General features: G+C 30.3%; 1 protein-coding gene across 1 annotated transcript in view; it reads left to right on the top strand.

Moving 5' to 3' along the window:
* The window catches only part of LOC143240917 (focal adhesion kinase 1-like), a 68206-nt gene extending 51045 nt beyond the window's left edge, over positions 1-17161 (top strand). Inside the window, exons 12-26 of the mRNA XM_076484164.1 lie at positions 3144-3217; positions 5177-5224; positions 5459-5556; positions 7501-7585; positions 9114-9214; positions 9699-9814; positions 11068-11255; positions 12502-12706; positions 13368-13447; positions 14036-14067; positions 14445-14660; positions 15072-15186; positions 15705-15778; positions 16392-16547; positions 17081-17161. Coding sequence (XP_076340279.1) covers positions 3144-3217; positions 5177-5224; positions 5459-5556; positions 7501-7585; positions 9114-9214; positions 9699-9814; positions 11068-11255; positions 12502-12706; positions 13368-13447; positions 14036-14067; positions 14445-14660; positions 15072-15186; positions 15705-15778; positions 16392-16451 — 1492 coding nt within the window. The 3' untranslated portion in view covers positions 16452-16547; positions 17081-17161. The remainder of the gene's footprint in view (positions 1-3143; positions 3218-5176; positions 5225-5458; positions 5557-7500; positions 7586-9113; positions 9215-9698; positions 9815-11067; positions 11256-12501; positions 12707-13367; positions 13448-14035; positions 14068-14444; positions 14661-15071; positions 15187-15704; positions 15779-16391; positions 16548-17080) is intronic.
* Positions 17162-24397: the final 7236 nt, after the last annotated feature.

Here is a 24397-nt window from a genome sequence, read left to right on the forward strand (position 1 = left end):
ATATATTATGACAGTCTAATAAAATATTGGTTTTGCTAAGTTAGAAGTGAAAAGCAAATCTCTTACATTGTATAGTTTAAAAGATGTGAGAAACTAAAAAAATTAAATATGATTTGTTATTTCACTACTTGTTTCTGCAACTCCAGCAGTTGTAGCAACAGTCTTGACTACTGATAGTTGGTACATGAAAAGGCTATTTTTATTAGCTGTAGTTACTTGTCAAAACTCTGAAACTACAAATTCCAACCTTAGCCCATTCAACTCTTGTTAAGACACTCAGGAACTCTATCCAAACATTAGAAGCCACTGTTTTTTTCTCTTCATGATCAATTGCAAGATTTGTAGGCATGTTGTCGATGCCTTCACCTGTTGTCACTGTTTTTTTCATTCTGCACTTTGTTTTGCCCTAGAGTCAAGTCCCTTAGCAACATAGAACTTTTTTACAGACACATGCTCTAAAGTTGCTTACTGATCTACTGTTCACACTGAACATTTCGTTTAAAGGAAAGTGAAGAAAGCATTTGTATGATAAATTGCCACCACTGCTTCTTCCAATAAACTTAAAGTATTTGTCTAGATATAGCCATGGATTATGTGGAGTTTTGTTTGCACTGCTGCCACTTTCATATCACATAGTGCTGCACGTAACCTCCTTTTTGATAACTTACAAAACAACTGACAGAAAATGCATACCAGAAGCATCCTTTGTTAGTGTAACAGCCATTACTAGAAGTCTACAAATTCAAAGCTCAACTGAAACATGCTTGAACAAGATAAAACATATTTAAGCGGGAACACATGTGCAATACCTTAGTCCTCTGCTGTTGTTCCAATATCACTACTATTTTAAAAGTCTGTTACTTATTATATTTTTGGTTATTTTTTATTAGTTTATTAATTATTGTTTATGAGTTAACCAAATATTTTTAGCTGTTAATTTTTATTAGTTTTATATTTTTAAATATATTAGTTGACTATAATATTGGTGAATTTAAAAAGTAATTACTATTGCACTGTTTTGACAAAAATTTAATGATGTTATCAAAAAATTTACTAAATTTGAAAAGAAGTGTCATGACTTTGGATGTTACTAAAAAAAGTAACTCCTTTAATTAAGTCATACTAGTAATGGTGTCATTGCCTAACAGCACTGGCTGCCTTCCATCTGGTCAGTAATTCAAAATTAAGAAAGAATATACCTGAAGCCCATGGCTTTCTGAATTGGCTATTAGCCAATATGCATATAAGAAATCATTCAAGGTTAAAAATACAAATAACTTTTTAATTTAAGGCTAATTTGGAGTAAGCATGAATTTACTAACTGAAAAGCAAGCATATCACTAAATATGGCCTGGCATGCAAATTTAGCTTGGTTTTCAATTTTGGTTAGGCTATTGCCTTAACAGTCTACACTTACCTTTTTGGTTTCAAATTATAAAGAAAATGATGGAGGAGAAATATGACGTTTCTAGGTATGTAATCCATTTCATGTAGGAAACGTGGTACACCAGTGGTAAGTTATTGTTGATGTAAAAATTAGCTTTACAGAATTGTGCTGTTTCGTATGTGTGTGTGCAAAATAATTATCTTGAAACCATGATAATAATTAGTTACTGTAAAAAAAATTTGATAATTAAGACAAAGTTTGTTTCTTTAATTTACAATTTCAACTCAAAGTGTAATAGTTTTTGTACTTTATTTAATATTTTACATGATTGAGCTGTTTATATTACATTAACATTACCTTGGAGATATTGAGAGGCTTCTGTTGGAAAGGGACAATCAATAACACTATGTAACAAAATATTTACTTTTTCTTGTTCCTGGACAGAAAGTGTTATTTCCCAATTGCTTATGCCTAAAGTAAATGGAAAAGACCTATTTTTCTCTTCAAACTTTGCTTTTGTGAGCTGAGAGCGTATAACAAAAACCTGATGGGAGACTATTTGGGGGCTGATACATGAAGGTGATTTACATTACAGTCGCAAATCTCAAAAAACTACTCACTTCTAAACATTTTTGTTCATTTCTGTACAACTTTAGTATAAATACATGTAAATCTTGATTCATATGTTGTTTTATTCAGACCTTATGTAAATGAAAACGTGCACATTTGCCTGTTTTTACATATGAAATAGATTAATTTCTAAATTTCATTATCCAGGTCACAAAAGCAAAGTTTGAAGGGAATAATGGCCATTTTCTGTACTTTTGCAACATAAACAATTAAGAAATAACACATACTATCCAGGAACAAAATTTGTGTTACATAGTGTAATTTTGTGGTCCATAAGGTGTTCATTAATTATATTTTCTGCTGGGAGGATGAATGTTTTTCTGTTAACTACCTTTCTTATAGGTTTGTGTATTTTTCATTACCTGCTGTAGTTTCTATGATTAAGTACTGAAGATTGAAAATCAGTGTGTTTGCTGTTGTACAATTAACTTTTTGATTCTTTAGGCTAATTGGTTTTTAGCTTTTATACACATGAACCTCTGATATTTAACTTTAGTGTGAAGACCTTAAAAGGTTAAAAAGCATAAATGATACATTTTTTAAAAGACAGACTAAGTAGAAAACAATTAAAAAGAAAATAGATTAGATGATCACCTGAATTGGAAGACATGAGAGAATGATGTTTCTAAACCTCCATAAGTCTGTTTCAGGTTCTTGAACAACTAAAACCTTCAGCATCAGAAACAAAGGGACAAAAGAAGTGCCTAATAGCAGTTTGTGGGATCCATCCATATTCCAATCATAATTGTCCAGTATAAAATAACCAGTCATAAAAGCTACCCATCATAGCCAACATATAATCACCACTGAGAGTTCTTCATCATGGCCAACATATAAACACCACCAAGGGTTCCCCATTATGGCCACTACATACAACCCACTGAGAGTTCTCCATCATGGCCATCAAATAGAAAACCACACTAAGAATCATTTTTCCTCTTCTACATTTTACAAGCAAATTACCCATTGAACTTTTTATCACTGTGTTCCATCTTTTAACTATCAATTTTGCAAAACATGATAATGTATAAAATACACAAGTATGTATATGTGAAAATTTAAAAAACTGATTTGTTTTATTGTAGTATCTTTGCACTAAAATTTAATTTATTATTATTCTTATCAGAGGAAGCTCACCAGGAAGGCCACTTTCTTTTGCTGCTTCCCCCAGTGATTATCAGTTCAACTCTAGTCTATCAGGTAGGGCAGTTTATTCGTTTGTTTTTTTATTGACATGTGATTATATTTTGAATAAAAGTGTATTGAATTACAAGTAAAATGTGCTAAATATTATGTTTTTTGAATTGTATAACTATATAGGATGTATGCATATATATTTGTAGTTACTTACCAACTAGAAGCTTACAGTAAAACTAACTACCATTTGAAGCCATAATAAAGGCAAAGGAAGTTTGGTATTAATATAAACCTAGATTTAGTTTTATGTTTAGATTTAACAAACTAAGAATAAAGATAAAATGGTAACTCTTATCATACTGTAAATCCATATGAGGATGAAGAACTTGTTCTGACTGGGTTACACTTGTCAGGTACAACCTTCATATTACCTTTTTGTTAAATTAGGTGAGCATGCTTCATTTTCAACTGCTGGGGTTTTAACACATATGGAATAAACTGAAGTTTCAGTTTCAGTATGTGTTATTTGCTTCTCTTTATAACCAGTCTTGAACAATAACATGGTTGAAAGCTGTTTCAAAAATATAGATATAGAAATGGGTCACTAAAATGAATTTCTGTATAACAGAAAATCAGGCATGGCTTCTGACTCTATGTGTGTAGGTATAATGATTTTTTTAACTCACCCTGGTTTAAATCTCACTTCACATAACTAATTAATACATGACTATTGATATTTTTTGGTTTAAGTCTTAGTTCACTTAATTTAAGGATATGTGATTTAATATAAAGTATCTTTGGTTTACATTTTACTTCACATTACTTATGGTAATTGAGATATATTAAAGAAATACCTGTTTGTTATGTAAAAATAAGAGCATATACTAAACTGAAGCTACCAATGTCATGTTATATAAATGCCAGTTAAACTGGGAAAGCACCATAAAAAAATTTTTTTTAACATTAAAACTTATACACAGAGACTATTTACATTAGAATTGTTAGACAGTGTGCTTATCTTTTGGTCATTAGGAATGTGCTTGCATTTTGTGTATATATTATGACTTTTCTGAGTAAGTATACTACTTGTAATGTTTCTTAAAAATCTAGTTGCTAGAATATTATCACTCAGCTCTGCAAAAAAAGTGATACTAGACATAAGGTAAGATCATCTGTGTCTTTCAGTGCTCAAATAGTAAAGTATCCTTTTAATAAAATGTTTTTTTGACATGTAAAGTAACCTATATTTACTTGATTTAAATATGAGGGGTATCCTCATAACAAAATGTGTTTTTGAAGATATCAAAATCAATGAAATATGATACAGTAAAATAAACTGTTATAAAGTTAGCTAACTGTAGCGTATCAGAATCAGACAACTGTGGTGTAGTAAAATGAAGTACAATTAACAGTGACATATTTAAGTCATACAATTGTGCTGTAGTAGTATGAATTATAATAAAGCCAAGTGAATATGGTTATCAGAATCAGTTGACATGATATTGTAGCAGGAACTATAATAAAAACTAAATATGGTATTCCAGAATAAACTGAATATTATGTACTGGAATCAACTGAATATGATCTAATAGGATGAACTGTAGTACAATTAACTGAAAGTGATATATCAGAATCAAGTGAGCATGATATAAAAGAATGGTTTATATTATAATGAACTGAATATGATATACAAAAATCAACTGAGCATGATATAATAGAATGAATTATAGTACAGTTAACTTGATATATCAGAATCAACTGAACATGATATAAAGGAATGATTTATATTATAATTAAGTGAACAAAATGTAATAGAATTATCTGTAGTGTAGTTAACTTAATACGAGATGCCCAAATCAACTGAACATGATATAAAAGAATTATCTATAGTGTAGCTAACTCAATATGATATGCCAAAATCAACTGAGCATGATATAATAGGACTTAGTATAGTCTTTAAACGATTCAATCAAACTTAAGAAAGTTATTTTATCAACAGTTGAACAACTTTTATTTTTTCAGATTACGCTGAAGTTAATGAAGATGAAGGAGATTATTCAACACCTGTTGGTAGAATATTTATTTCTCTTTTTTTTTCCTTATTAAGGAGTTGAAAGTACAATAATACATATATAGCAAAGATTTTAAATCATGTCTAATAGTTGATTATTTATTTGAAGGCTTTCTAAGATGTAAGAAACTGATAAGTTTTTAAAAGTGTCTGCTTAATTTAGATGGAAAAGAAACATTAGATTATCTCGATATGTATTATTAAAAAAATCTTAAACTCTTATTTTCTGATAGGTCAGGATTATGAGATATGTCAGTCTCAGGTCACTTTTAATGACATTATTGGGGAGGGTCAGTTTGGAGATGTACATCAGGGTACATTTCGGACAGAGGTGAGAATACTCAAGTAGTTCATCTTTATATTAAGCAACATTGTTTAAAGTTTGCAAAGCATTTGTGTATTAAAATTCTGTGATGATATATTTTAAGTATATTGAAAATCATACAACTGAAAATTATTTTGTTCGAGAGAACTTATATGGTGAACTGCTATTTTTCACCTTATAGAGTTTTAACCATCCACCTTGGTAATTTACTGTAGGTACGAAGCATCAGCATACTTCTACATTTCACACCAGAAGAAAACATGAATATATGTATTAAAATGTTGTTCATGTGGCAAATTATCAAAGCAGTTTGGTCTTGCACTTTTTATAACATTAATGACTGATTAATATTTTTGTAGAAATGCTTCTTAACTATGAAAAATGTTTAACTTTCTGCACAGTTTTTTGCTGTATGTACATTTCTGAATTTTGTAGGTGAAATATCTGTTTTGTTCAGTTTTATTTGTTACTCGATTAAGACTTTAAACATTCAAACATCAATAGAAACTTGTAAAGTATAAATTTAATACCATACTTCCTGTGTTCCATGTATTTAGTAAATCACTAAGAATTCCTTAATTTTTAAAAAAATATTAGTGTTCAGTTTTGTTTCTCTTTTTCTTTTTTTTACTTTAGTTGGAAGCATATGTTCTTAAGGTTGATTGTATGTATGTATTGTTAGGTAGCATACATAGTATGTTACATGCTTTAGTAGAAGTAAAGTATGTTCATATAATACTGTAAGTTAACATGAACCTAACTGTGTATTTGAAAGTTATAAGTAAATATATAGTGATATTATGGGACAAATTTTACAGCCTTAAAACATCAAAAAAGAAATTGTAAATAAAAATGAATTTTTATATAAACTAAATGTATTATTACTAAAGAGTAAGAAAATTTGTTAGTGTGTCTGTCATCAGTATTCTCTAGTTTAAGTAACTCTAGAGTAATAGGAAATTTAACTTTTATTGTAATAACCTGGAGGTTAGGGCACTTTACTCAAAATCTTCAAATCATGGGATCAAAAGCTGGCACCCTCTAAGTTGCAGTTACAATTGTAATGTGATGTTCAGTACCACTATTTGTTAGTGAAAGTGTAACCAAAGAGTTGATTACCCTTCTCTGGTTGACAGTTCGAAATTATGGACAGCACCAGATAGCCTTGGTAATGCTGTAATAAGAAAAAAAAAATAATTGTAATGACTGCTATGGTTTATTAGCCAAGTAGTTTAAATATTTTTTTCATTGGGAAGGACACCAGTTCTATCTCACTTTATTCCAGAAAATGAGTACAGAAATAAGCAGTGCACACAGTCAACATGAAATTCCTGTTTTAAATTTTCTAGGCAGCAGAAGAAACGTTACATTTTCTTCTTTTACTGCTTGCTTTTCTACAAAAATATAAATCAAAAGTGCAATGTTTGCAATCAGTGTTATCTGAGTATCAAATTGACAGATAATCTGTGTGTTAGAACTAACATTATACACTGAATTCTAAGTCTAAAAATTCCAAAATTATACATAAGAAAGATCGGTTAAGTTTTATCGTGTATTCTTCTGATTGAAAGGGAATCTGGCTTTCTGTTGAATAGTTATTTAGCTTAGTCATGACTTTATTGATTAACCCTGAGAAGGAAATTACAGATATCATGATGTTTGGCAAAAAAATAATAATAATTACTTTTGTATTAGTTTTTTTAGCAGTTATTTTGCCATACATTAAATAACAACTGGTCTTTGCACAAAAAAGTAAACTTTACATACTTCATTACTTATCACTAAAGTTGATTTCCATTAGCTTGTGTTGTACTGTTTGAATCCTGGTGTAGTACCTGCTACTCCACTTACTAGTTTAACTTGTGTGTGTATTAATGCACATCTGTCACTACTCGTATTGTTTAAAACTCTTGTAGTCACTTGAAAATTTTTTTATTTGTAATATTTTAGGAGGGTGACCTGATACCAGTGGCTATCAAAACGTGTAAGCCAGAGAGTGACCCCAGTATCCGTGAGAAATTTTTGGAAGAAGCATGTAAGTAAAGTGGTGTAGAGATTTCTTTTTATGCACATATACATGTATGCAACACATTTTTTTAATTAATTCTGTGTTGTTTTTTTAAGTAACATATTTTGAAATATTTTGTTTGTGTTTTCTTATAGTAAAACCATATCAGGGTATCTGCTGAGGGGAATTGAACCCCTGATTTTATCAGTGTAAATTTGTAGACTTACTGCCGTACCAGTGGGGAATGGACTTAAAGCTAGATCTGACATTTTTTATATTTTAAGAGGGCAATTTGGTCCATGGTCTTGATACTTAAAATGGAAAATATGTCACCTGATAACTAATAAATATGAGTTCTCTCTGTGTTTGACATTTTTTTAATGTTTACATCACAATATGAGATAATGTAATATAAACAATAGTGAAACAAACTAAAGATAAACAACTGTAAAAATACAAGTCAAAAATCTAGTACTGAAAAAGAATTAATAAATTGTAGTGAAAGACTGGAGATTCCAGACATTTAGCAGGGATTTTAAAAGTCATCGAGAAATTTTACAAGGAGGGTTCAGAAATTTGTGAGGAGAGTACCAATGTTATATTGATACCAAACTAGAATCCTGTCAAGTTAAATGTTCTATTTTTTAAACTATCCAACTGTATTGTGGAAATATAAAATTTAAACAAATATAAAACAGATATTTAAATTGTTAACAATTATTGTAATAATATAACAAGAACATTCAATGCTACCTATTTGAAAATATAAAGTTAGATATAGATTTAGACATGATGGCACGAAACAGCATTGTAGTTTTGACCCTAAATTATAGCAATGTAATATGAGTGCAGAGGCTGTTACTATGATAAATGTTCTCTGTTTCATAATTTCCAGAAGTCACAATGTAAAGTTAAGAATTCTATTTGTATTTTTAACCAGTTTCAAATAACTAAGTTAGAAAGATGAAAGACTTATTTTTATAGTATTGACCAAATTGTTTTAATTATTGTTGTAGTGTTATTTATCAAATTTTATGTGTTGTAATCTTGAAATGAATACAATTAAATTATTAATCTTGCAGGTGCTGTCTAATAGTAAATTATCATATTTTCATAAGGTCCAATTTTTCTTACATGGTAAATACAAATAAAAGTGATTTAACAAGACACACAAGAATAAAGTATACTAAACATGGAAGTAAATAATGTCATAATTAGACTGTTTTAAAACTTATATACATACATATATATATATATATATAACATTTCTTTTATTTTGTAAGACTACTTAATTTCAATTAATGTATATAATTCAGTTAGGCCTACTGTGTGCCTCTTTAATATATTTAGTCACCAATAATGTTGCATGCTTGAATCTAAGATGATTGTAGAAACTCCTTTGTTACCATTAAGAATCTTAAACTGTAAAATTATTAATGTTGTAAATGTTTGGACTCTGGACTGAATAAACTATTTTTCTTGAAATGAACTTTAAAGACCAAATAACATTCACTGAGGACTGTGGTTAGTAACAGTTTTTTACACCTTTCTACAGATGTTATGCAGCAGTTTGACCACCCACATATTATCAAACTAATTGGTGTTTGCTCACCATCTCCAAGTATGATTGTTATGGAGCTTGCTAAGTATGGGCAGGTGTGTTCTGTTTCCTGTTTTTTTACATTAAAAATGTTTGTGTAGTTCAACTTTCCAAACTAACTTCAATGAATTATTCTGTCAAAAAAATGAAACTTGATTCTGTGCCTAAAACTAGAGAGATTAAATAATAAAATAATTCTATAATATACTAAGATTTATTTTAAAATAGAGATATTGCAGATTCTTTATGATTTTATCCCCAACACAAAGATTAAGTTATAAGAAATGGCAAACAGTCTTGTTAAAACACCTAAAATATGTATATATGTTGGTTTATATACCTTTACAGAGATTTTAAACTGGAATGTTGCATTGACATTTGAAACTTCATTTTTTCAGCTTTTATTTATCTGGTGCAGTTTTTAAATTTTGTGTGAATATATATAGATAATTGTCATGGAAACAAAATTGTATAAATCACAAAACTTATGGCTTGAATTAAACTTTGCTACGTAATTAGAATATTGTGTATTTTTAACAGATGCGATCATATCTTCAAAATAAAAAAGATAAGCTGGACTTGGCTACCCTAGTTCTATATTCATATCAACTTAGCACTGCTCTTTCCTATCTAGAAAGTAAAAAGTTTGTACACAGGTAAGATTATCAAATTATAGCTATTCTTTCTTACCTAGAAAGTAAAGAAGTGTTTGCAGTTAAGATTGCCAATGTAACTTATAGCTCTTTCCTATCCAGAAAGTAAAGTTTATTTAGAAGTAAGATTATCAACTTGTAGCTACTCTTTTCTCTCAATAGAATAAGAAAACGTTTCTTCATAGCTAAGATGAAATTAAAGCAAGATGCAAGCATTTTTTATATGTTCAAAGTATTAATTTTAAACCTAAATATGTTTGGTCTATGTAGATTAGAAGTTTGTGTTTTTTTTTGCAGAGCAGAAAATTATGTTTTGTCTCCAGTTAGGAATCTTACTGAGTTAAGACATTTTAAATTTTAAATAATATTTGAAAACGTCTTTAGGAGGGAAGTAACTAGTTATAAGATAATCAACTGTGTGTGTGTGTAGTTTATAATATATAACTTTCGAGACTGTTTGTTGTAGATTCCTAGGATAGTGTAAACCTTATTACTTTAAACATATTTTTCAGTTTTGAAAATTTATTGTGAAATTAGTAAATGTAGTATTAGCACCCATCACACATAACTGAGTATATCTTGATCTTTAGATTGTCTTTTTAATATGAGATCATTGAAACTTTTCATGAAAATTACATTGTTCATTTATTGTTGGTTTTCATTTTTATTTGGTGGCCTGGCATAACCAGGTGGTTAGGGCTCGACTCTTAGTCTGAGGGTTTGAACCCCATCACACCAGACATGCTCACCTTTTCAGCCATGGGGGCATTATAATATGACAGTCAATTCCACTATTCATTGGGAAAAGAGTAGTCCAAGAGTTGGCAGTGGGTGGTGATGACTAGTTGCCTTCCCTCTATTCTTACACTGCTAAATTAGGAATGGCTATTCAGATAGCCCTAGAGTAGCTTTGTGCAAAATTCAAAGCAAACCAAACCATTTTTTTATGGAAGTTATTGTGAATATGATATTATAGCATCTAGAGGAGTAAAATAAGTTGGTTTGAACAGGTCATTGATATGCTAGAAATACAAATATAGAGGAGCTTCTTAATCTAGGTTAATGATTTACATAGAATTTACTTTGTGTAATAAAGAATAGAAAATATTAAGAAAGTTTTGTTTTGAATTGTTCTTGAGGATTATAGTTATGCTGTCTTTAAACTATTTCAAAAGCCCATATCTTGTAAGTAGTAAAATTAGAAACATTTATTATTTTGGCTGTTAACTTAAATAACTGTTTTTGTGATTCTTTAGAGACATAGCTGCCAGGAACGTCCTTGTGACATCACATGACTGTATCAAACTTGCTGATTTTGGCTTATCACGCTGGATTGAGGACCATTACTACAAAGCTAGTAAAGGAAAACTTCCTATCAAATGGATGGCTCCAGAATCCATCAATTTTCAGCGCTTCACAACAGCCAGTGATGTTTGGATGTTTGGTAAAGGAACATCTGGTCTTTTACAAGATAAACAAATTTTGCATTAGAAGTGAAGGAATAATATATTTTAGTGATGAAGTCCAAAATTAGGAAAAAAAAAAATTGTACAAAATAATTAGAAATTATTTTCTGAGAGAAATGAAGGAATGGCATATCTTGATGTGGAAGTAAACTAGGAAAAACCTTTTATAAAAATCTTTAGTTTCTTAATTTCCTCAGGTGGTTCTGATAAAAGGTAGATTGGTGTTTCTCAAACAAAGTGCCTCAAATTTTCTCCAGAGGTGTTTCAAAAGTTTTATCAAAAATTTTGTTATATCTGTAACCCCTCCTGGCTACATCTATGTTACCTAGGCTATAAAACATTAGGGGTGCCTGGAAATTGTAGACTGTGTATAGGATTGCCTTGTGTAAAAGGGTTGGGAAATGCTGAGATAGATGTTCCAAATTCTGATTACTAAATAAATGTTTTCTTTGTATCTCTTTATATTTATTAAACTTTGTAATACCAGAACATTTAGTCTGTATCCTGAAACTTTTGAAGATGAAATTATTAAAATGTTTAAGTGAAGAATCTAAAGATTAAAATATTGTATTTTAACCACAAAATACGTGTGACAGTAAGATAATTCAAAGAGTTTTGATCTAAATGTACTTGTAACAAAAAAAATATTTATCAATTTTGGTTTTACAGTGCTGAGGTTGTGACTAATGACAGTTTCTGTGATGATTTTTTTTTGTTCCAGAATGAAATATTTTAATGCATTTGTGGGCTGGGAATGCATATATTATGAATACAAATTTTAATATTTAACATTTCAATACTAAAAACACACACTTCACCCTTTGGAGATATGAAATTCAGGAAAAGAGAGATGGCCAAATCAATTTACTGGGTAAAACAAGAGTTGGTAGCAGATACTATTGACTAGTTATATTCACTCTAGTCTATCAATTTGAATTTAGATAGGACAATACTAAGATGGCTATTGTAAAATATTTTTGTTGAAATATATTTTGTTAACATTTCTCATCTGGGATTTAACACAGTTTATAGGTTTAAATTTGATTCTCTGCATTTTCTGTATATTAAATGTATCCTTGTAGGTATACTTAATGGATAAATAACTAGCAAATTATTAGACATCAGTGATTCAGCTTAAAAAAATAAACAAACATAGAATTTAAATGTAGAACTAATAGTGGCATTTTTAAGAACTTGAGTCTGTATTTTGTATTTACTCCTTAGGAGTTTGCATGTGGGAAATCCTAATGATGGGAGTGAAGCCATTTCAAGGAATAAAAAACAGTGATGTCATTCGAAAAATAGAGAATGGAGAAAGGCTTCCCCTCCCACCTAACTGTCCACCTCACTTATACAGCCTGATGTCTAAATGTTGGGCTTATGAACCTTCTGCCAGACCCAGTTTTCAATACATCAAACATATATTATGGTAAATTCCTTTTCCCAGTTAAGTTTTTTAGATCCTCTACATTGCTAAGTAACGTATTTGCAATTATTATATATATTTCTATATTGCCATAAATCTTTTTTTGCTAACTTATTGTCATTAATTTGTAATTTTTAAGTCCACTCTTCAATATTAATTATTAATAACACCATACTTACACTGAGAAATATGTAACTCGTTAACAAGATAAACCCTGAACATTAAAAATGGGTGTTATAAAGTATTGATATGTAAGGTAGTGGCTTTTCTTTAAGATAAAATATTTCTTATTTTAATTGTTCTTAGCATTGAACACCTGTCTTTATACTTTAAATTTGACACCCATTCCATATTATTGTTGGACACTTTCTAATGTTCATCATTATTATTACTGTTGTTATACACCGTAAAGGGATACAACATTATCATATATGCATACTTACTACTAGAGAAACACACTAGTTTAAAACTTTTTTATTGTATAATAGTAAGCTTATTATTTCATTCTGTGGAGAAAGACACCTTCAGGTCATATCTTTCAAATATTTATATATTCGTATAGCTACTTGCAACAAGAAAGTAATGTTTTAACAAAAAAAGATATTGGTAGTTTTGTTTATTGTAACATTGTTATGTTCACCAGTGATTTTTTTTTCTTTTTAAGTGAAAACCTTGGTGAAGAACAGAAGCAACAAGAAGAAATGAAAAGAAGAGATAACAGGAAGATACAGGCTTTATCGTGGGGTAAGGAACTGTTTAAATAATCAAGAACGTATCTTTTAATGTATATTGTCTGTATTTTCTTTAAAGACACGAGGAAAGAAGATCTTAGAATAAAGTATTATATGTAATCCCTTTATTGATCTATTTACTATCAGACATGCCTGTTCCATGCATGAGGATGACACACGGGCCCACAGGTATGAACAATATTCCACCATGTGTCAGTCCCTCAGGGGGATCCTAAGGATACATGCCACATTTTATGACCCTCAGTCCACAGTTTGCTTGTTATAAGCAGACACTCATAGGCTTTTGTTAGATAATAGTTTAGATCTACTGTGAAAGGATTAAGTCAGTTCTTGTTTTTGTTTACAAGTCCTTGTAATATCCTTATTTTGAGATTAAACAAAATAAATATCACAGATTGCACTATATTTCAAATTTTTTGAATAGAAATGTTTAATTAATTCTTCCAAGTTTTTCTGTCTTACATTTTGAGATTGAATGAAATATGTTTAAAAATAATTTCACAAACTCCATTGTATTTCAGCTTTTTTAAAAAACAAAGTTTCAAAATGATTTTTGAAATATTTTTCTTCATATTTTTAGGTTCCTCAGGATCAGATGAATCATCATCAAAGGTAAAACTTTTAATATATTATAAGAATTAAAACTGCATTGCACTTCTATAGTTGTAAGTCAACAACAGATTTGGTTTTATTATAATAATTCATTAACATACTTAATATCAAAATTATTATAACAATTCAAAAGTTTATCTTATGATTGTGTTCCCACATTTGAAAAACAAATGATGGTATCTTTACCATTCACTCTTCCATAGAATCATTTATAATCATTATGCTTTGTAAAAATTACATTTCTTTTCATGAAAACGTTTGGATACAATTTTTGATACTAAGAAATCTTATAACTAAATTATTCTTTTTCTTACTTTACTAACACCAACAAAAAATTATATCTTATTTTTATTCTGTAACTGATTTATTTTCTTTAGTCTCCAAGAAAGTTGAGTAGTGCCACATCTCCAGGATCTGTGGCACCTTCAACATACATCGTAGCTCAAACCCCAGAAGTGCTAGCTGATCTGTTTCGGGAGAATCTTGACAATATCCCTCCTGCCTGGTCTTATGTAGCTGCTGCTTCTCCAGCTAACACCTTTGCTGTAGACACTTATCCAGATTCTCCTAGCCAGAGCAAGAAATCTGTACAGGTAAGATGGTTTAATGTTTCTTACTGCTGAACTATAACCATTTATTTGACCTTGAACCAGACTGGTATTACCAGTTTCAACTGATTATCAGAACCCTTAATCGCAAAGATAGCTTTGAAGATTTGTAAAGTAAAAAATGTATAAAACCTCAACTATATGATTGACATTACTCATCTATCTTCCTTAACAGTTTGCACATTTAATATTATTGTTGTCTCACAGTTCAATTTAACCTTTAAATAACTTTTTCAATGTAAAAAACGTATGTCTAATTTACTAAAATACATTGAGATTAATGATCTACTGAAGAAGCTGGAATACTTTCTGGGATATTCATTAAATGTGTTTGGCAAGTGTTAAAAATTTCACAGAAACTAAGAGAATAATTCACATGTAGTTTTCATGTTCCAGTACCCTAGGCAGCGGATATCTTGTAGTGACCGTTCTCATGGCTCTGATACTGATAGTTGGGACACAGATGGAGCTCTCAGCTCCCCTAGTTATGCAACAGGTGTCTCTGATGCTGGTCAGTAAGCAGTGTACTGGTTCTCAGTTTAAGAAACTTAACTAATTTAATTGTCTAGTCGTTTGATGTAAATAATATTGTAGCATTATCTAATTTGTAAAAACTTGAAAATATCCAATTATATTCAAACTATTTTTTCTGAAAATATTTTGTAGAGACTTATAAAATGTTTTACATTTTATAATGAATACAGTTTTTAACAACTTGTAAAATGGTTGAACTAAGAATAAGGATATGTTTACCAATATTTGGTTTTTAGCTATATAGATAGTATCTAAAAACTTCAAAAGAATGTTTCTTCACTGCAATAGATCATTTTATTATTAACAGTATACATTTGTATTGATAAATGTAACAAACCTCTTGCAACTGTTAATGTTCTGAAAAACAATACCCTTATATTGGAGAACTAATTTTATCTATTAAGGTAAATAATAGTGCTACACCATTGACATTATTGTTTGTTGTCAGCTTTTTTAATCAGTATTTTACAGTTCATCATTTATTTTGTCATTTAGATTCATCTGGCTCTCCACATTTCAGAGAGTCAAAAGAAACAGCAGAGCCTGGACCTGTTGTGTCCGTGACAGTGGTGAGAAGTGGTTAAACATATGTTTATTCTGTAGCTTCTGTAATGTAAATATTAAATACTAGGTATTTAATATTATACTTTATTCATATGATGAAAAATTACTTCACGTTGCAAACTCTATTTTGTAACCTGAAGATGACCTGCAAAGACCAAAACGTTTTAATGTACTTTATTTTAGTTAAAGTTTTAATACCTACACCATACTTACTTACTTATGAATACATTATACTTTATTGTTAATTTTAAACTGTTTTTTTCTCATTTTTTAAACAAGTGATCTGTAATGATGGGACACTAATTTTTTATTCTATTGAAAATAGCTGTTGATGTAAATGTGAGACACAATCTGCATTGCAGTGTACAGAGTTTGAGTTGATAACCTGTTACCAAGTGTAATTATTGACATATTTAGAGTGTAGAGGAAATATGCCAAACCCACTCAGTCAGGTGCATCAGTTATTTAAAAAGACAAACATTGACACTTATTCTTTACAAGCAAGTTACAATGGTGATTTAATTTGTTTCATGTTCACTTAATTTGATCCTGCTTATAATTTATATATCCTACATGTGTATAAACTTTTTTTATCCTGATTTCATGTGCGGTTAACAGGATGAAACAAAGAAATTTGAAATAGCAACAAATGTGAACCTTGACAGAACAGGAGACTAAGTTTATGAATGCACCACACGAGTGGTTCATTCAGTAATGTGTTTAGCACAAGGCGTTCAGCAGGAAAAGGTTTCCAAGTACTTAGAACTTGTCAAAGTAAGGATCAGACATTGTTCTTTAAGTGTTAATCAAGGTTTTTAAGTAAATTTCCAGTCTAATGAGGGATGATTCAATGAATCTTTCAGTAATTATGGCTTTAGAATTTCACATTGTGCAGAGAAAAGAAAAACTAACCACTTTTTTTGCTCATCAAAACACAAAGTAAACAAAAAATATCTCCAAAGCAAAGCTTAATACATCACAATTTGTGCTCATAAAAAAAAGGAACATAGAAAATTATCTGTGAAATAAACCAAATTTTCAAAGTTTTTCTTTTAATTAACATCACCATAGAATTTAGCTCTTACTTTCAATGATTAAAAAACATGTTATTGTAATTTTTAAAACACAAATTGGACTTTCATTTATGAATTCTTTATAGAAAAGTATTATCTCTTAAGTTTTGATAAGTTATTGTAACAAAAATAAGATATTCAAAAATGATTTCAAAGTTCACTTTATCGCAGTAAAAATGTTACTAAAACAGCACTGTTATGTCTGACTGTATATAAAATAAGTATTGTTTTTAGAATGTGGGAAAAGAGCTGAAGAGTTTACTGCGGAGTGTGGATCAGTTCTTTCCAACCTTTCCCTCATCATCACGAAAAGATGTAAGTGTCACATGTTTGTTCAGGATTACTGGTTTCCTGTCATAAGTGCAGCTGTGCTGCAGTAATCATGTCTAGGCTTGTTTCTGTATGCACAACTTCAATGATAATTTATATTTATTTATTCAGGATTACTGGTTTCCTGTCATAAGTGCAGCTGTGATTTAATAATCTTGTCTTCTTTTTGTTTACACAGCTTTAATGATCACTTATGTGTGTTTCTTTAGGCTTACTGGCTCTATGTCTTAAGTGCAACTGTGATATGATAATATGATTTAGTCTTCCTTTCTGGGGCTCACTAGAAGCATTACTCTTAACAGAGTATTTATTGCAATTTGAAAATTACTCAAGTATTCTTAAATCCATCAAATCTTCAGTGGTATCTCAATGATGACCAAACTCTAAAAACTAATTTTGTCACTTGAAAAAGTTGTTTTAACTTTTATACTACTAATTGGTTAAGAATTTATGGATTTAATTTTATTGGAAATTGCCATAGTCTTCAGGTGAAAATTATATGTTTAAACTGAAGTAATTGATAAACTTTTCTTACTTTACAAGATCTTGTTTACTGGTTAAATTATTGTATTTATTTTAAACCAATTCTTTGTCTTCCAGGTAACGATGGCTCATCGAGTTCTAAGTAAAGACATGGAAAATTTGATTCATGCTATGAAGCAGGCCCACAAGTATAGCCGAACAACACTTGATGCAGAGTTCCGTAAAGGAATGTTATCTGCTGCCCATGTCCTAGCTGTAGATGCTAAAAATCTTCTAGATGTAGTAGACAGTGTCAGAAGTAGACAACTTTTTACCAAAACTTCTGGGGAACACAGCGAAAAAGACAGAAGCTTCAGTAGTAAGACGTGTACAGCAAACAAATGTTCAGACGAGTCCACAAAACACAGAGCAGTCAGGGAAGGATATTTAGAAGACTTTGGAGAAACAGACCTTGACTTTTACTCAGTAGAATCATCTGAAATGTCATCACTTAGCACAGATAATTCTGTTATATCCACTAATGCAAAATCCTCACAGTCTGGGCCACAGGGAGAAAACCACAGTACATAACAAAAAAAAATAATAAGCCATTAATTGGCATGTATTTATTTGCTAATTTTGGTGTATCAAGGCCTTAAAAGTTTTTGGCTATTTAATAAAAAAAAAAGGCCCAGCTGCAATATTTTTGTTTTATTATTTGCAAATAAAACACATAAACCCCTTGTCATTATTATTTATGGATGTAAACTGGTGTGAACATTTATTAGAATCATAGTTATAAGGAATGAAATAATGATGAAAGTTTTTCTCTCCTTTTTGTTTTTAATTTATTCAGTTCACCATTGTTCCTACAAACAATAATATCCATTAACATTTTCAGTCGTTTTCATTTAGTTTAAATGCATTTTTTTTCCAAAGCTATCATGTGGCCTTTATTTATTTTTTTTATTTTTGTATCCAATAATATTAATAATTATGGCAATTATACTCTTATTAAATGTGATGTTTTGTCTTTTTTTTATCGCTTTCGCCTAGGAGTTCAAATTTACTTGAAGATACACGGAGATTTGAAAGTGCACATACTCTCTATTCATTGAATGTTACTAAGAATATGTTGAGTGTGATCTTGCTACCAATTAACATTTACTTGCTACTTGAACAAAAGGCCCAAATCTGTACTTCAGAGGTGCATACAAAAACATAATACTGATAAATCTATTTGTCTCTTCAGTATAATGCTTGTGTTATTCCTACACTTGCACATGCTAGTGTATTAACTTTTTTATGTAGATCATTTAGTATTTATTAATTCAAAGGTCAGCAAAATAATCACAAGAAAAATCTGGGGATGCACAACCTCTAACTGTACATGATAATGTTGCTGTTCACATATGTTTGGTGATGAGACTACATTAATCACAGTCTATAGAAGTTGTTAGTTGGTTTGTTTTTTTATGATACAGTGTGTTAATCGTGTGAGACCTGTGGCCACAAGTGTGGTACGAAAGATGCTAAAAGTATGAATACTTGTAAAACTCCTCTTTTTAAAAAAATATTATCCAATATGAAAATTGGAAGTTATTAAAATACTAAAATAAATGTATGAAGTGTTTTCATAAGTATAAAAGGAAATATAAGAACAATCAAGATAAATTTTAGACTTTTCATGGTACCTCTTACTTAAACATACCATTAGTTTTAAGCATCATGAAATATTGGACCCATGACAATAGGAAGTTGGTTATGTCATTGAGGTGTTTTGAATTCTTTATTTTGTGATAGTGCATTTATACACATACACCTTGGTACTATGTGTTGTAACATAGCAATTATTAATCAGTTAGTATGTTTGTACTCCATAATAAACATTAAGCACCAATGTTTCTATTAGCAAGTATGCTAAAAATTCATAAATTAATTCATATACTTTACTTCAGGTTCAAGAGCTCAGTAATTGGTTTCTTTATTTCATGATTTATTTGCAGTAGTATTTGTATAGAGTATCTGCAGTATTTTTACTTGCTAAAGTAACAAGAATACATGCTTTAAGTGCACTTTTTTGTGTTTATTTGGTGCTTTAGCCATGTGTGTACTTACATCTTATCATTGTGTACAGTGTATGTAAAAAATGAGCTGTGAAAAGTACTTACCTTTATTGAAGTAGAAATGGATAAAAACCAGGTTTGGTTATGTAAAGAAATGATCATTTTGTCTTTATTGTATGTTTCTAGTCCAATTTTTAATAGTACTGCAAGTTCATGGTTTAATATGCCCTTTCTTTCTTTATTAAGTATAATAAAAACTGTAATTTTTATTATTCTGATGCTTTGCTGAATCCAGAATTTTGCTCTAGTCTTCTGAATTTCTTTTGATATATGTAATAAATAAAGAAGGTTGATTTACACAGAAAATATTATTTGTTTAAACAATAATTTCTAAAAATACCATCTTAAGATAATTATAAGTAGAGTTGTAAATTACTAGTTGAACAGATTGATTAGTTTAAAAAATTTAAAGGTCTACTATTCTCTGTTAAGTACATTTAAGTTTTGCATCTAAAGATTTTTGATAGTAAGATAAAAACCTTAGTTTAATTTTACTGAATGCATATGTTTATCAATGTCTTAACTTTTAAGGTTTCCAAATCTGTATTTTTTTCTTTTTTTGGAAACAAGAGAAACTGTATAAAACTGTTTAATAATCATGTACAATCTGTATATTATCTTTCAAACTTTGTTAACCTTGTTCATTTAAAACAGTCATAGTATTACAGAATTGTGCTGTTCAGCATGATAATTTCATGTTGTAAGAAATTATCTCCAGATGTAAATAACAATTTAAGTAGAATCTATGTATCCATATCTTTGTGAAGGTTAAAAATAGCAAGATTCTATAAGTGAAGATAAAAGTTAGACAATAAAAGTTAGACCATGTGGTCATTATTGTTTGTGGACCATGTTTTTATATGCTATGATATATGTATATATATGAGTGATTGATTTGTTTCTTTGTTTTTATCAATACGGTACTTCACTGATTTATGTTACTGTCTGTACCTGAAAATAACCTTGCAACGTATTAGTGTATTTTAAATGACAAGCACAAAACAATTGTGCTTAATGTATTATTTTAAAGAACAAGTACCATTTTTAATTTTTGTTCTATAAATGGTTTGTTTGTGTGTCGTCTTCTAGGAAAAAGTAGTACTGGTTTGTTACTATTGTAAACATTTTTTGGCCTTGATTTAGTCTGTTAATATATGTATCTATTGTTTGACTTTTTTCATGTGTCGGTGTTTAGTCTAATATAGATTTCTGTGCTTTTCATATGAAGTCACTTACAAGACCTTGTTCTACTAAACAAGATTTTGTTTATAGATTAAGGTGGTTTATCTTTCACAACAGTAACATGTAGTATGTATTAATGTCTGCAACCTGACTTGGCTTACAAACTCAATATTGTACATATAGATTTATCTTGTAAACATTTAAAATCCTTAATGAACACACACACACACACACACACAAACATACTCACTGTGAAAACAGTGAAAGCTACTGTTGTTCTTATATTATGCCGCTATTCCTACTTTGACTGCCATGACGATTTTTTCATGTTTTAAACCACTGAAGTTCAACTGTAAACAGTTTATTGTGACTGCTACGTTTAGTTTCATAGTTTTAAAATGCATATTTCGTTTACGGAAATGGTAGTTTTGAAGAACTGTGAAGTTTTTTTCTACTGAGAATGTTTACTGCAGGCTCGTCATATAAGCCTAATTAAGTGTTATCATCACAACTTTATATGAAATCTAGTCATGCTGCCTATGAATGCTCAAGAATAGCACACAGTTTTTTTTAATATTTTGTAACACCAATACAACACTTACTCTCAGAATGATGTAGGTGTTGTATGTTTATTTTATAAATATATAATAATTTTATTACTTTAATTTTTTCTAATTTTTACCAAATAAAATTATTAAATTTAAATTAAAAAGTTATTGGTAATCTGCTTCATAAAAGATAAAAAAATTCCTATTAAATATCAATGTCATAAAATTTAGGACCAATAAAATGTTCTTAGGAATAATGGAACTGAAAAAAATATTACCACATACAACCGTGCTTAACTTATTTAAGAAAAAATACTCGTTGTTTAAGACTCGGATACATTTTTTTCGCTAAATTCTCAAAGAGAGTTTACAAAGATTTTTTTTGTCTAACCTTCTTTATGTTATGAGTGATCAAGAAAATTATATTAAAATCTGTAATGTTAAGAATTAATAAAGTGTATTTACTAATTTGGAATTTTGTTGATTAATTTTCAAACAAAACCTGAATCAAAGTCACTGTATCACAGCATAAAATGTTATACTGTAAAAACTTAAATTATTGAAGCAAAAGCTATAAAAAATTCTGTACATAACAGAGAGGTGTAAAACCTTTTACTAGATCTACTTATTGTCTATATAGTACAAAACTCGATTTGTTTTTAGTGATTTTATTTGGTAAGACGATTAGTGCATTTCATAAAGTATAATGCCATAGCTTTTTAATAATATAAGTTTTAATAGGAAACAAACCCAAATATTATAGCTAGTTACCAAGTGCATTTTTAAACGGTTCACCTATCATTGGTATAAGAGTTTACGAAATATATTGAATATTTTTGTATGCATTAAATATTATTTTTTCACGGCAATTATATTAAAATCTAAGTGAAAATCCATTGTGAACTTTAAGGTAGTTGACTTTGTCGCAAACTTTTCTGTTAGTCGTTAATGCTGAATTTAAAAAGTAATGCTAGAAACGTGGGCATAGGATGTCCACTTTCACTCTTTCCAGCTGTAACACACAAGCCTTTTGTCCGATACAAATGTACCCGTGGTGTATATGTATATACGAGGGCTGTTCAAAAAATACGCGGACTGTTTGAATTGCGCGGCTCCAGTTGGTTCCAGGGGAATCCGCTTGGTGTCGCTAGGTTCGAAAGATCAGCTGATTACGACGCCATTTTCCGATTGCAGATATCTTCATTTGTGTATTAGCTACGCGGTTTTAAGTGAAGTGCGATTTTTTCGTTTGGCGGATTTCAGAATGAATGACCTGAAGGAGCAACGACTCACTGTGAACTTTTGTGTTAAACTTGGAAACTCTGCGACTGTAACTTTTGCTATGCTTAACACAGCTTACGGTGATGTTGCTATGAAGCGTACGGCATGTTTCAAGTGGCATGAACGTTTTAAGGATGGTCGACAGTCCATTGAAGATGATGAGCGTCCTGGACGTCCTTCCACGTCAACTGACGATCCACACGTCGACAAAATCAACACCCTGGTGCGGGCAAATCGACGTCTGACTGTCAGGAAGCTTGCTGAAGAGTGTGGGATATCAGTTGGATCTTGTTACGAGATTTTGACCGAAAAATTGAAGATGCACCGCGTTGCTGCGAAATTTGTGCCTCAGAACTCGTGAGTTTTTGGCCAAACACTCGATCACTGTTCTTCCCCACCCCCCTACTTACCTGACCTTGCTCCTTGAGATATTTTCTTGTTCCCCAAATTCAAAAGACCCTTGAAAGGAAGAAGATTTGAGACGATTCCCGAGATTAAGGCAAATGCGACGAAGGAGTTGGAGAACATTACAAAAGAAGCGTACCAGGACTGTTTCAACAAGTGGAAACACCGTTGGGATAAGTGTGTGCGTTGGGGAGGAGAGTACTTTGAAGGGGTTCCAGACCTGTAACTTCTAAATAAAGTACATTTTGTTTTATGACGTCAGTCCGCGTATTTTTTGAACAGCCCTCGTATATATATATATAATCATTATGATATCTCATGGAGTGCCTGACTGCGGGTCTAGAGCTACCTGTCTCACGTCTTGTTCTCACCAAAAACACTCCAAACTTTAGGACCGTGGTGACGACCAAATCCTGCTGTTCGACTTGACAAGGGTTTTGTTTTGTTTCTTTTTCGAATTTCGCACAAAGCTGCACGAGGGCTATCTGCGCTACTCGTACCTAATTTAGCAGTGTAAGACTAGAGGGAAAGCAGTTAGTCATCACCACCACCGCCAACTCTTGAGCTACTCTTTATACCAATGAATAGTGAGATTTACCGTAACGTTATAACGTCCCCACGACGAGCATGTTTGGTGTGACGAAATTGACAGTAGAGGATGTTAACTAGTCGCCTTTCTTCTAGTTTAACAATAAGAACTGGGAACAGCACAGATAACCCTCGTGAGCTTTGTACTAAATTGAATAAAGAAGATATTTTTCACATTATTCTTATTTTGTATAAATTTTGGCATTAAAAACCTTAACTTGAAACGATTGTGTATATATAAATGTTTGCAACTGTCTTTAAATTATTTCCTGAATAATTACAATATCTAGATGTTTTCTCCCTCAGCTGTGTGTAGAAGTACTGCCTGAGCTTTCGAAGTAATAACAACAAGCTTTATTATTATAAGTATTTTAAGAATTTAAATCTTTCATACCGTATATTACTTTTATTGTAAGTTATTTTGCTCTTTCTAATAAAAAAATTAAGTTACATTTTTATTTCTAACCTTCTAATCTTGATTCTAAAAATGGAACGATTAAACACGCCACTAAACAGTTGCTAATTTCCGATGTAGAATTTTTCTCTCAATACGTTTTTTTTTTTTTTCCTTATCGAAATGACAAGCATGGTTATTTCATATTTTCGCGTTTAGAAACATCTGGAATTTA

The sequence above is a fragment of the Tachypleus tridentatus genome, chromosome 13 (genome assembly GCF_004210375.1).
Source record: "Tachypleus tridentatus isolate NWPU-2018 chromosome 13, ASM421037v1, whole genome shotgun sequence".
NCBI classification, from domain to species: domain Eukaryota; kingdom Metazoa; phylum Arthropoda; class Merostomata; order Xiphosura; family Limulidae; genus Tachypleus; species Tachypleus tridentatus.